Consider the following 13,799-nt stretch of genomic DNA (forward strand, 5'->3'; position numbering starts at 1 on the left):
ACGCAGGGTGCTGCCTCATGAGAAGATGTAAACAGATTAATAGATTTTAAAGCCAGATCGGAGCATTATGATCATCTAGTCTGACCACCTGTATAACACAGGCCAAAGAACCTTCACGATATTTTTTACATCAAGCTCATAACTTATGAGTGATAGCATATCTTTTACAAAGACACTGAGAGCTGACAGTGATGTCAAGTGATGGACAAAGCAGCATATCTTTAGGTAAGTTATTCCAGTGGTTAATTACCTTTTCTGTTAAATTTGCTGCTTGTTTCTAGTGAGCTTCCAAGCTCTGCTGGCCAGTCTGTATATGTGACCTCTCCCCATAGTTTAGTATTCAAGCAGTTTTTGTCATCTAAATATACACCAGCAATGATTTCATATTTGGTTCCAGATAATTGATGAAGATATTGAATAGCATTGGGTGAAGAACATTATGGGACCCCAATAGAAATAGCCAATTGTATAACAATTTCCCATTTAGAATTAGAGAACTCTTTTGAGATCTCAGTTAACCAGTTTTAATCCATTTTAAATGGACTACATTGATTTTTGTGTGGTCCTTCCTATCTTTAACAGAATATTATGTGGCATTAAGTCTAAGAAGTCTAAGAATATGATATGGACACAGTTACCTTTACCAACAAAACTTGCGCTCTCATCAGAAAAGATATCAGATTTGTTTGATATATATGTATGTTCTCTACTGATTTCATCCCATATCAGACTTTGCTTGATATTACCCAGGATTGATGTCAGACTAACTTGCCTATAGTTACCCAAATCATCCCAGTTACACATTTTAGTTATTGGCACAACATGAACTGTTTTCCAGTCTTCAGAAACGTCTTCAGTGTTCCAAGATTTGTTAAAAATCAACATTAATGGTTCAGAATGCTCATTGGCCATTTATTTTAATACCTCTTGGTGCAAGTTATGGCCTGATTCTGATTCCTAAACTGCAGGCAAGCTTAAGACCTGTTGTTAAAGGACCGTTCCACTTCCTACTGGAAGAAAGGACATTGTCTGGTAAGTATGGGTACATTTTCCTGTATTTAACCAGTCTGCTGTTAATTGATGTAATCTATTTAGCAAAATCAATAAGACTCTAAAATGAAAGATGGGGGCTGATTTGTGCAGAAATATTTGATTTTTTTAAAGCGGTTACATAACTTTTTTGAGTCCTATGTAATGGATGTGCAGAAAAATATGAAATGACCAGAAATAATTAGGCTTGGAAGGATTAGGTTTTTATTGGAAAATTTCAATAAACGTCAGTTTCACCGTACACACAAACCGACAAACAAATATTTCCAACAACATGATTTAATAGAAAGTGTGCATGGCAAAAGTGTGTTGACTCTTGTAGCCCCGCTGCAAGAGTGTCTATATTGCTTCTGAGTCTCTTGCTTAGGTACCCATTGTGCAGCTATGAACGCCGTTCAGACAACTTTGACCATTTTTAAAACTGTCTAATGGAATTCTTGGTATCTTAGGTAGCTGTACTGAAGTTAACTTCAAAACTGGAACAAGCAGACATGAATTGGCCAAATATATAATATTACTAATAGCAATATCAGATCAAGCACTGTACATACCCACCTAAAAAGTGATGATCAAGGTCTTAAGCTTGTTGTTTTAGCCATAACCTGATTAAGAGGAGATGTCCTCTTTTAAAAAGATAAGTCTTAAAAAAAAATAAGTTAGCAATTTGATGTTCTTAAAAATAAAATGTCTTAATAGTACATGTAATTTTTTTTTTTAAAGCACACCTACGAAACCTGAAATACAATTTGTGATGCAAGCTGGCTTCAATTTCTAGCATGAGCTTGCTGGCTATTTTTTGGAGGAATAGAATATCTGGCATTTCAAAGAAGAACCACAGGGATGGAAACTCAAATATATTAGGGATAAAACATATAGAGGTTTATATAACCTTAAAATAACCTTCCACATCTTATTTTTATCCTGTATTTATCGTACCCAGTACTACATAGATTTGGAGGTCATCCACATGACAATCTTAATCCTGATCATAGTGCCATATTATTTGATCCCAGTGGCAATTTTCAGTAAAAAAAGATGGTGAACAAAATAGAGCCAAGGGGCACACCGTGACAAATCAGTGATTGCTTGAGTGAGCAGTTAGCCAATGAAACAAATAGTCATTAGCAAGAGAAACTGTGAGATGTGATACTCTTTGACTCCCAAGCTCACCTGGGTGATTTAAAAGGATCCCCTAATCTGCAGTGCCAGTGCATAGAATTATCTTTAGTATTTAACATATGCATGTTAAACTAAGTATTTTAACAAAGGACACAGAGTTCCTCCAGCTGCTTCTCAAACCAAACAGTGCTTGAAATAGGACAAAAATAGAAATTAGGTTAACAAACCTGCCCTGATCTCTTCAGCCCAATATTCTGATGGATGCCAGGCCTATACTATGACTGACAAATCTGTGGCTGATGCATGGATTTATTTTAGTTTTACATTTATTGAAGCCAGGCCCTTTGTCAGATGGCTGGGCCACCTTTAAGTGACACTCTAGCCTTGTATAACTATCCTAGAATTTTAGTTGTGTGCAACATGGGGGAGGGGAGCATGAAAGAGAGGTATATATTATTTTTTCCCTATTCATGAGCACTTTCGTGAATACGTGGTTTATGGTAGGCACACATATCTCCGTGCCTGTATGCATGAAGTTTTCACATATACAATAGTTGAGTTTGAGTCCATGCAGCCCTAACTTGCACAAACATTGACATGTTTGCACGCATAAGTTGGTGTGCAGGTTTGAAAACATGGGCTTGTGTTAACACCTCCTAAATCTGCTCTGAAGAGACTGAAGAGATACTACTTCTTGCCTTGTGCAATATTTTCAGTCATAACACTGAAGTTGAAAGATATCACTTGTTTAAACTGATCTGGAACTCAGACTTCCTGTATGCTGAAGTATCCCTCAGTCTTGTGACTTTCTCCTCACAAGATTTTTTTTCTTGTAAAGCTGATGTGACTTCTTTTGAAGTCACTACCTGGGTAGTATTTTTTTCTAATTACATTGGTCTGCCTGATAGCAAAGATTATTTGTCCATGAATTGATCAGTATGTTTAACAGGGCTTTCCCCAACCATCTTTCTTTGAAAATTCTAAACATTGCAAAACAGGCTGAAAGAGGGTAGCCTTGTAGTCCTGGCTCCATGTGTTTACAAAGCAGTAATTGCTTGGATTTAGCATTTAGGGAGGAATTCCTCCTGTTTCTGAAATAGGGGAGCCCAAACTGTATTATTCACTTAGATCTCTGGTTCTGTTTAGAATATCTTTTAGGGCTGGCCAAACTTCAGGATTTTTTCCCCTGGCTGCATCCTTCAGGCTTTTAAATTATGTAGATGAGGTATATTGGAAGGAATCCTATCTGTCATTTATAACTTAAAACCAACCAAAAATGAGTATTTGAATGAGGCCAATATCAGTATATTTTCTGTTGTTGTTCTGTTGTTAAACATTCCTCAGTGTTAATAACAACTTCTCAAACTACTTATATCCTGAAATTAGAATCCTGCACCGATAACGGTTATGGAATGAACATTCATTTGAGGTGTGTCAGTTTTTGGAGGCTAATGTTTTCCTTTTTTACCCTTTTAGGGTTAGAGTTTCTCACTTTTCAGTCAATTTTATTTTGTAATTGGCTTCATTTTTGAGGGATCTCTTACTTCCCAATCAGAAACTGACTGGAAAGTCCCAGTACACTAGATGGCTATGCTAGTGTCTTTGAGAGCACTAGTAGAAGGTATATAGTGTGTTCTTCTAAGCTCTGCAGACCAGAAAACCTTAAAATGCTCCGGGAGTTTTTCCTGTCTCTCACTGAGAACTAGGATCCCCCAGAGTGAAAATCAGGCAAGATAACTTCAGAAAGGTAGGGTTACAAGACAAGTAAATCTTTCTTTCATTTTTCTACATGTAAATCCAGGCTGTCATAGTATCATGAGTTACTATACAGCCTTAGAATGGCATGAAAATTGTAAATAAATTAGGAGAAATCTAAGAATTACTTCAATAACTTTTCTGTATGTGATCTTTTGATTTGAAGATTTGTTATTGCTGTACTTCCCAGGAAATGGTTGCACTAGTATGCAAGTGTAAGGAATAAAAGATTAAAATAACACCCAAGGAACCAATGTACTCAACTTTAAAGGCAAGGTACCAGGCTCATTGTATTGGAGTTAGGCATATATTTATCCATCATAGCGTCGTTCATTCTAGCATGATTTACTTAATTAAATTGATGCAAATTTTATATAAGTAAGGTAGGAATGCAGTAATAGAAACAGAATTGTAATAACTGCCCTTTTGGTTTCTGAGACAAGGTGGATAAGGTAATATCTCTTATTGGATCCACTTCTGTTGGTGAAAGAGAAGCTTTCAAGCTACACAGAGCTCTTCAGGTCCTGGAGGTAATTGTGTTGTGAGCAAGACACGATAAGTCATTCTTCCGCTTTACTCTGCGCTGGTTAGGCCTCAACTGGAGTATTGTGTCCAGTTCTGGGCACCGCATTTCAAGAAAGATGTGGAGAAATTGGAGAGGGTCCAGAGAAGAGCAACAAGAATGATTAAAGGTCTTGAGAACATGACCTATGAAGGAAGGCTGAAAGAATTGGGTTTGTTTAGTTTGGAAAAGAGAAGACTGAGAAGGGGACATGATAGCAGTTTTCAGGTATCTAAAAGGGTGTCATAAGGAGGAGGGAGAAAACTTGTTCACCGTAGCCTCTAAGGATAGAACAAGAAGCAGTGGGCTTAAACTGCAGCAAGGGAGGTTTAGGTTGGACATTAGGAAAAAGTTACTAACTGTCAGGATGGTTAAACACTGGAATAAATTGCCTAGGGAGGTTGTGGAATCTCCATCTCTGGAGATATTTAAGAGTAGGTTAGATAAATGTCTATCAGGGACGGTCTAGACAGTATTTGGTCCTGCCATGAGGGCAGGGGACTGGACTCAATGACCTCTCGAGGTCCCTTCCAGTCCTAGAATCTATGAATCTATGAAAGACAATGTAATATAGTTTTATGTAAAGTGAAGATAATTCAGGTTCCGAAGAATTCTCTGTGTAGCTCGAAAGCTTGTCTCTTTCACCAACAGAAGTGGGCCCAATAAAATATATAGCCTCACCCACCTTGTCTCTCACGTGTCCTGGGACTGACACAGCTACAAGAACACTGCAAACAACTTTTGGTTTATGGCACATGAAGTTTTGGAAGAAAAAAAAAGCAACCCGTTAAATAAATGAGAACTTGTGGATAACATTATACATACAGAGGGGTGGCCAAACTGTGGCTCATGAGCTGCATGCAGCTCTTTTACAGTTAGTGTGGCTTGCGGAGCTCCCCCCTGCCCCATCCATTCTCCACCTATGAGACTCAGGGGTTGGGGGGGACGGGGACGCTCAGGGCTTCTTCCCTGTGGTGGGGTGATGGGGCTGGAGCTTCTTCCAGAGACTACTCATGCCTCCTGAGAGTGGGGGGTGTGTGTCACAATTTAAAGGTTCGCCCCCCCCCCCCCCCAGCAGCTTGACTCTTGCCCCCAAGCACACCCTCCCTTTTATCCTCAGCGGCCCTTCCCTGCAGCTCCCAGGTGTTAGCTCTGCCTGGAGAGGCAGCTGCAAACAGCTGGGAACTGCAGGGAGGGGCTCCTGCTTTAGCTCTGCAGGGAGAGGCAGCTGCAAAAGCAATGGCTCTCCCTGCAGCTCCCAGGTGTTTGCTGTTGCCTCTCCCTATGGCCAGAGTTCCCAGCTTATCAGTTCTAGCAGCTGCTGCACAGGGAGGAGGCCTGACGGCACCATGTGAGCGAGTGGGGCCAGCAAAGCCTGGCAAAAATCTGGGGTGGGGGGCACGTGACCTCACATGCTTCCACCATGCGTCGCCTCTGGCTTCTGCCCAGTGGGGAAGGGTATCTCGGGGCTTCAGCCCTGCAGGAGATGCTTGCCAGGGCGTGGGGCTTAAGCCCTAGGCCCCGGCAGGTGCGCCCTGGCTCTCAAACTTCTGAAGATTGTTGTATGCAGCTTGGAGGGTCAGTAAGTTGGCTACCCTTGTCAGATGTTGATTTCCTACTTCTGCTTCCCCCAAAATGAATCTTTGACATATCAGACACCTTTAAGGATGTTAGGTTCTCCCAGTTTAATGCTAGTAAATTGCAGCTGCCACTTTAGATGACAGGGAGAAGTGGCAATCCAGATAAGTGAAATCTCTCTCTCTGGTGGTTGCAGCCACCTTCTCCTTACTACATGCATACTGTACACACTTACTGGGTTGTCTTTTAACTTATGAAGACTATGAAAATGCATTGAGATCTACATGGCCCAAGACTTTCTCCCCCCCCCCCCGTGAATAAATTATGGATCATGAGTAAGATGGATGCTCTTTCTTAAATGGGTATACATTAACCGTTTTACAGTTAGCCTGTTCAGAGTTCCAGTATTTACTAATAAAAGGTGGGAAGGCCGAAAACTGAGGGCTGCTGCAACAATTGCTCAGAATCTTCACTTTACATCAAACTACATTACCGTGTCATTCAGTTATTTAGAGCTTAAAAATGTACATGTCCCCAGAGGAGTATATTATTGAGCATTTACAATATTGAATTCTATTAATTCTTTACTAAGCCGATTACGTGTTTTTTTGGTAAACTTTGTATTTTTTTTCAAAAGAAAATAATGAGATTAATGGAAATTCAGACTTAGTGATCTAAGATGGTCTGCTTTCTTTGATCCATTTAATTTTATTTTTAGAATTCTATTAATGATGGACTTGAAAGGATTTTTGTCTGGGACTCGATCTTGGGAGCCAAAGGCTCAATCCAGCTAACCAAAAGCATCTTCTGAGCTTCAGTAGATTTGTACAGTGTGATGACCAGACAAATCAGTATTTCCCACGCTTTTACTGGTGCTTCTGAGCTATATGTAATGAAGACGTATAAAGAAAAAGCTCTGTTCTAGCCAGTTTTACTCAATGATTTGTAGCGATCTTAAAAACGGAATCCATTGCACCTTGCTGAGCTGTTCAGTAATCTCAGCAAATCAAGCAATTCTGTATTGATCTAGCAATCAAGAAAGGGGAAAAGGTGGGTCTAAAGTAGCCAGTGTTTAATTTTGTATCATTTCCCTGAATTCCATTCATAGTTCTGTTAAACGTTTCAAAGGATTATTGCTGGCTTCCGCTTGCTGGCCTTTTCTCTTTGTTGTGTGAAGAATGATGCACAAAAGACTTGAGTTGAATGTTCTTCTATAAGAACACTTATTTCAGTAGTCCACTTTCATATGAAATATTTTTTCTTAAGTATTTTTCAGTTTTACTAGTATGACAAGTTTATGAAGAAAAGGTAGAGTTGAGAAATTAGGTTAAAAACAAGACGAGGAAGAATTGGAAGTAGCCTAAGTTTTAATACAACAAGAGGAAAAACTAGACATATTTTATACCAATAACATAATACCATTAGCATATCTTTGCCTGTTGAACTCAGATGTGGGTTAATTGGAAGGCATTATGCATAGAGGCTGAGGGCTTGGGTGGCTTAGTCAGTAAGATAAGAATGCTTTCACTTCTAGGAGCAGAGTATAAATCCATCCTAAAGCCTTAAGTGGACCAGGTTTGCTAATCTTGGTTCAGGCTCAGAAACCTAAGTGTAATCTGGCATTATCTGGAGTCTGTCATGAGAAACAGCATGGTGCCTGAAATGCCTCTCAGCCAAGGGAAGGGTAATCCCTGTCTCACCCGCAGGTCAGACTTGAAGTCATTGACCAGGGCAGTGGTGAGGAAACTTTCCGTGCAGCTGCATGCCTCATTTAATCTGTGACCGTTGAAGAGGTCAGTTTCTGAAGTGCCAGTTCCTTGGTCTTCACAAGCACTCAATACTCCATTTCCTTGCAAAATATGTATTTGAAGCCCAGAAATAGTTCTTGCTTCAGATAAGGTTTTGTAGCTTCTACCATTTTATCGCTAACCCAAAATAAGTCTCTAATTCATCCTGTAATGGTACAGCACTTCTCTCATAGTTTAGTACATCTCACAGAGATGCCATCATTGTAGTTCTTCTGTCTAACGTGTGTAGTGTTTCAGCACCCTTTCCCCAGTTGTGACTTGTGAGCAGAGAATACCATTTTCATAACGTTAAATGTTGACTTTTAAGAACTGGGCTTCTCTTGAGGAAAAATAAAGAGTGAATGTAGCTTAATTATTTTAGTTCGCATATGAGGTCAATGTGAAAATTCAGTATTGTATGTAACTTCAGATTAATACCATTTTGTCAACACTTGCATTTCCCAAATTACTATTTTAAACCACATCTGGATTGTGGACAAAATGACTTCATATACTAGCTATCAAAATTTTTAACAATCTCTTATTTTCTTAAGGAGCATGTGTAATAGAGCCCTTGAAATATGCTTCTCAATCAGACATATAACTCCTTAAAAATATGTAATTGAATTAGCTTTCCTAAATAAGTCTTGCATCCATGAAACTTTATAGATTTGAGCTACATTTGTAATTAATACATAATACATTATTCTTATGTGAGAGTCTTAGAATTGTTATTTTCCACAAGTGAAGCCTTTGTTTGTGTTTTACTTTTTCTTTTGTGTAATGAGTTACTTTATGTGACAGGTGGGAGATTCAAGAAAGAGATAGTAGTTGATGGACAAAGCTATCTGCTGCTGATTAGAGATGAAGGGGGCCCTCCAGAGGCACAGGTGAGCATTGCATTTAGAGCTTTATTAGGCTAGACTATAGATCATGAAAATGAATAACAACTTTAATGAAATTATATCTTATTTGGTATAAGAAAAAGTGCAAAGAATTAAGCCAGTAGGTTGAGAAAACTTGATGTTTTCATAGGAGGTTGTTACATGTCTTTAAGAATATAAATGTGATGGATTAAAACTTGCTCATGTAACTCAAAACAGAATGCACTGATTGCCCTCCTAGGAAGGCAGCAGAATATATTACTCCTGATGTGAACAAGCTATATCGCAGTCTGCTCAGGTCACCTAACCTGAAAGCAAAGCTGGCTCGTTGCCCCACCTTTTCCAACAGCCTGAGGAAAATGGAGATATCATTTAAATCTACCTTTTTGGGGGAGAATTTCCATACACTTGAACGTGAAAAGACATCTGTATATTTTAAAATTACATATAATTAATCAATAGTGATGGTCTCTGGGGCAATAGTAAACGTTCTCTGGTGAAAACTGGTTCTTTTGTACTTACAAAAGGGGTTAAGTTGTAAATTTCACTCTGATACAATAGAGGAACGTAGAACATGTGGACTTCTCCCATCAAATGCACAATTCAGGGCTACAAAGCTGCTTCACTGGCCAGGTAACTACACTGCATTACATTTTTATTAAACGTTCATATTAAAGGAAATGATTGAAGTATGCAATGAAGTCCTTTCATAATGTTATCATAGCAGATGTACTCACACTGAAATGTGTTAGAAGTGTCTGCTTTTGAATCTTTGTCCTTCTCCCTCATTCTGCCTCATCTCTACTGCTTCTGCCTTATTTCTTCCTTGTAGTGTTGTGAGGCTCTCTAGCTCTCCAGGCCTCAATAGGGCACCATTGTAATCTTATGCATTTCCTATTTGGTTATTGTACGTTTATTTAACTTCTTTTGTCCTGTAGAAGGCTGTTCTACTGCACACAGAATTTTGATAACTCTGAAGAGGAGACAGATCGGTCATTTTTCTCTGGTTCCAATACTCTCGGCTGATACAAGTTGAAACCATTAAAAGTTTTTGTCAGCATGTGCTCATATGGGCATTAGTACATATGGTGAAACTCTGGCTACAGTCAGTGTGTCTGGGGCTACAAGGACAGATCACCCTCTACCTCCCCTTACCTGCTTATTAGCAGGGTTGCTAAATAGAATCTACTGGCCTCACTGCCCTCAGCTGTTCAATGATGGAGCAGCTTCAAAGAATAAGCAGCAGGAGCTGCTCTGCTGCCAAACAGCCCAATGGAGTGTTGCAAGCAGCATCAGCAGCTTCTGTTTCAATGCCCCACTATTGTCCATTAGCCATGGGAGGATTAAAGCATCCTGGAAGAAGTTCAGACAAAGGAGAAGAGAAGAGGTTAGGCAGAGGAATGAAGGAGACTCAGAGGAGAAGCCCTTAAGGGAAGTTACAAACAAAAGACAGGCTTACTTAATTCAACTTGGATCTTGTGAGGTAAACATGTGTGTGTTGAGGTTAGGGTGACCAGATGTCCCGATTTTATAGGGACAGTCCCGATTTTTGGGTCTTTTTCTTATATAGGCTCCTATTACCCCCCACCCCATCCCGATTTTTCACATTTGCTGTCTGGTCACCCTAGTTGAGGTAAGGGAGAGAGCCAAACTACCTAACACTCAGTGTGAATAACTTGTCTGAGAAATGTGTTCACAACAGCCTATATGTATGTGTGTGTGTGTGTGTGTGTGTGTGTGTGTGTGTGTATATATATATATATAATGTCCTAAATTCTGCATCTATAACCTCTGTGTGTGTAGTTGTATCAAGTGAACATACTGCAAGAAAACAGTTTTTTGGTAGATTATTATTTAATAAGTTGATTATAATACACACTATATATACTATACATATAGTATGTTCACTTGATACAACTACACACACAGTGGTTATAGATGCAGAATTTAGGACATGGCACCCAAAGCAGTGTTTTCATTGTATCTAGTGCTGCTACAAAACTATTCTTTGGCAGATAAATACCAGATACTAGATTGAAATGATCAGAATTTGTGTCCAACAAAGCACTTCATAAAAGTCATAATACGTATCAGAATGTACATTTTTCTTCCTGTTTGCCAATCAGTATTTTGTAGAAACAAACTATATGTATGCATAAGTAATCTCTCCTCTTAAGTTATTTTAATTATAATTTGGTCATGTAACATTGTTACGGAAAAGATCTAAATTTTTGTGATTTTTTTTTTTTTTCATATATCTAATTCACAAAATAAATAGAACTACTATTTCTGGACAAATTACCGTATATACTCAATCATAAGCCGGTTGGTTTATAAGACAACCCCACTCGTCCCCCCAAGATGGATAAGTAAAAATGGAAATTTTTTATGACCCATTCATAAGCCGACCCTATAATTCAGGGGTCAGCAAACTTTGACTCCCGGGCCATCAGGATAAGCCGCTGGTGGGATGAGATGGTTTGTTTACCTCGAGCGTCCGCAGGTAAATCTAAGTAAACAAAGTGTCCCGGCGCGCCAGCTGCTAACCCTGATGAGCCAGGACAGCAACTGCTGGGGAAATTTTTTTGGGGGGGGGGGGGGGGGAGAAGCCGGGGGTCAGGGAAGTAACCCCTGTGACCACCCCCCACATGACCCTAGCCTGGGAGTCCCACACTCTCCCCATCCCATCCCTTTCCACCTTATCTGGGGAGGGCCAGGGAAGGATGTCTCTGGCCTGGCTGGAGGCAGAGCAGAAGTGGAGAGGCTCTGGCCCTGGCCCTGCCTCTTCTCTGCTGGCTGTGCTGACTCTCCTTGCTTCCTCTGTTGGGGGGAGGGGCTGTGTCTCACCTCTCCCTCTCTATACCCATTCATAAGCCGACCCCCTTCTCTGGTGCTTCCATTTTTTACTAAAAAAATCCGGCTTATGAACGAGTATATACGGTAATATTGATAATTTCTGTAATGGAAGTGAAACACCTGAAGGAAAATATTGTTTGTAACCTTCACTGCTCCTTTATAATTCACAATGATGACATGATAAAGTTTTGGGTTTTAAAGGGTTTTTCTATTTTGTTTTTCTTAGGAATATTCTTTTTACTGGAGGAATAAAAGGGATGTGACATCACAATAGGCAGAAACCTGTGCTGCAGCCTTCCCAGTCCTTGGTTCGTGGTTCTCAACCTGTGGCCCAATCAGCACAGAGCTGCAGCCCATGTGACATTCTCAGGGCCATAAGGATTAGTATTGGATGCAGCCTACATAACACATTGTGGGGTGCATATGGAGCCCAGAATGGTAAATAAGTTGGGAATCACTGCCTCAGTTAAAGTGAATCTTAGAAGTCCCTTGACATTCTCTTCTTTCTTAAGTGCCAGCTACTGCTCGTTTCAGCTTATTGTGATGTCATCATTCGAGTCCTCTAGCAGAAAAGGGAACTTGGAGTTTGGGAATTGGTGTTCCAGATCCGATCAGTTGTCTAATACAAGAAGCTTCAGATTAAGGTGAAAAATCCTGAAGCTGGCAATTATGGAGTAAATTGCCTATAGAGAACTTTCTTTTCTAACCCCTCAATTTGGAGCTTGGCTTATGCCCTGAAAAATGAAGGTTTATATTCTTGACTAAACAAAAGTAGGAAAATTCATGATAAAGGTGTAGTAAAGGACAGTCACTGCTTTTTGCTTTGCATTTTTTCTGTGCCAAATTAATACATTAACAGTTTTAAAAATCTCATTTTTAAGGATGAAATCAGAGTGAAATATATACTACTGGTCAGTTGGTGGTAGTCTGCTTTTCATCCTCATCCTTTTTAAAGCATTCCAATTGTGAATAAATTGCCATTTCCATTGCTTGCCAGCCATGATTTTAGTTCTTCCTGGCCTACCACAAAACTGTTAAAGTCTCCTATGATAAAACACCACACAATAGTTATGAGGGATTTGGATGGCTCATAATAGTTGCTCTGGGATGCAGGTTCTAGATTACTAGTGCGATTTTTGGCCTCATTTGAACAAGTGTTCACCTTAATTAAAGAAATAAAAATGGATGCCTTTGGTGCCATCCAAGACACTGAATGCCCATGAAATTGAACTGTCCTCTCTGCCCAGAGAGCTGTTCTCTGCCACAGTGGGATTTGAAGCACACCGCTTGAATTTGCCATTACCCGCACTGTTTTTCAAAGACTTCAGTTTCCAGTGCTGTTAACATTGCATCTTCGTAACATTAAATTACTTAAGATGTTGTGTAAATTATTTCTCTCTCTCTTCATGCACGCACACACACGCACACGTGCACGCACACGCGCACCAAAAAAAAGTGACCCAAGGGAACTATTTTAAATAGTCTCCTTTGGTGTATCTCATAACCATTAATAGATGGATACGTTTCCAGCATCTGAAGAAGTGAGGTTTTTACCCACGAAAGCTTATGCCCAAATAAATCTGTTAGTCTTTAAGGTGCCACCAGACTCCTTGTTGTTTTTGTAGATACAGACTAACACGGCTACCCCCTGATACTTTCCATCATTGTACACTGATTTCAAGAAATTTTAATACATTCTACAGAAACCATTAGTCTCATAGATTATTCTTTAAGAATGTCAGTGCTGCAAGCAAGAATTCTAGGCAGAATACAATTGATTCCATGGTATGAGATTAATTATACATTAAAATCCACCAGCTAGACTTCCTCCACAGTTTTTTGTACCTCTCTCATGCTTTTCATTAGGCTTCCAGTTCTGACAACAGTTCAGCTCACACACATTGACAGCGTTGAACATTTCCTGCCACATATTGTATACTAGCACAATACAGCATTGGCAATACATTGTAGGGGATTGGTTTATTAAGTATCTGTCTTGAGAATGGCAAAGATTTGTTTTTGCAGTTCTTACACCTTGATCCTAAGTGAAAAGACATCCTTGTGTGTTGAAGTGTTCAAATGGTACATAATCATTTAATTTGTGTAAATTCTTTTCATAGAAATAATGAAACACTCACCCCAAAAAATAACCTGTGGATTCCTATTTTCTTTCTGTGCGTTGAGCCTTGAGGGTTTTCAACCTTTTTT

At 39.5% G+C, this 13,799-nt stretch overlaps 1 protein-coding gene across 6 annotated transcripts in view; it reads left to right on the forward strand.

Moving 5' to 3' along the window:
• LOC112104177 (arf-GAP with GTPase, ANK repeat and PH domain-containing protein 1) overlaps positions 1-13,799 on the forward strand; it is a 645,071-nt gene that overhangs the window by 267,801 nt on the left and 363,471 nt on the right. For 5 of the 6 annotated variants that reach the window (XM_024196351.3, XM_024196345.3, XM_024196347.3 and 2 more), the window contains one exon: positions 8,656-8,741. The exons of the other annotated variant lie outside the window; for it this stretch is intronic. In XM_024196351.3, coding sequence (XP_024052119.1) covers positions 8,656-8,741 — 86 coding nt within the window. The remainder of the gene's footprint in view (positions 1-8,655; positions 8,742-13,799) is intronic. 6 annotated transcript variants of the gene reach the window in all.

The sequence above is a fragment of the Terrapene carolina genome, unplaced genomic scaffold, assembly GCF_002925995.2.
Source record: "Terrapene carolina triunguis isolate 2854851 unplaced genomic scaffold, T_m_triunguis-2.0 Scaffold174, whole genome shotgun sequence".
Lineage (NCBI taxonomy): Eukaryota > Metazoa > Chordata > Testudines > Emydidae > Terrapene > Terrapene triunguis.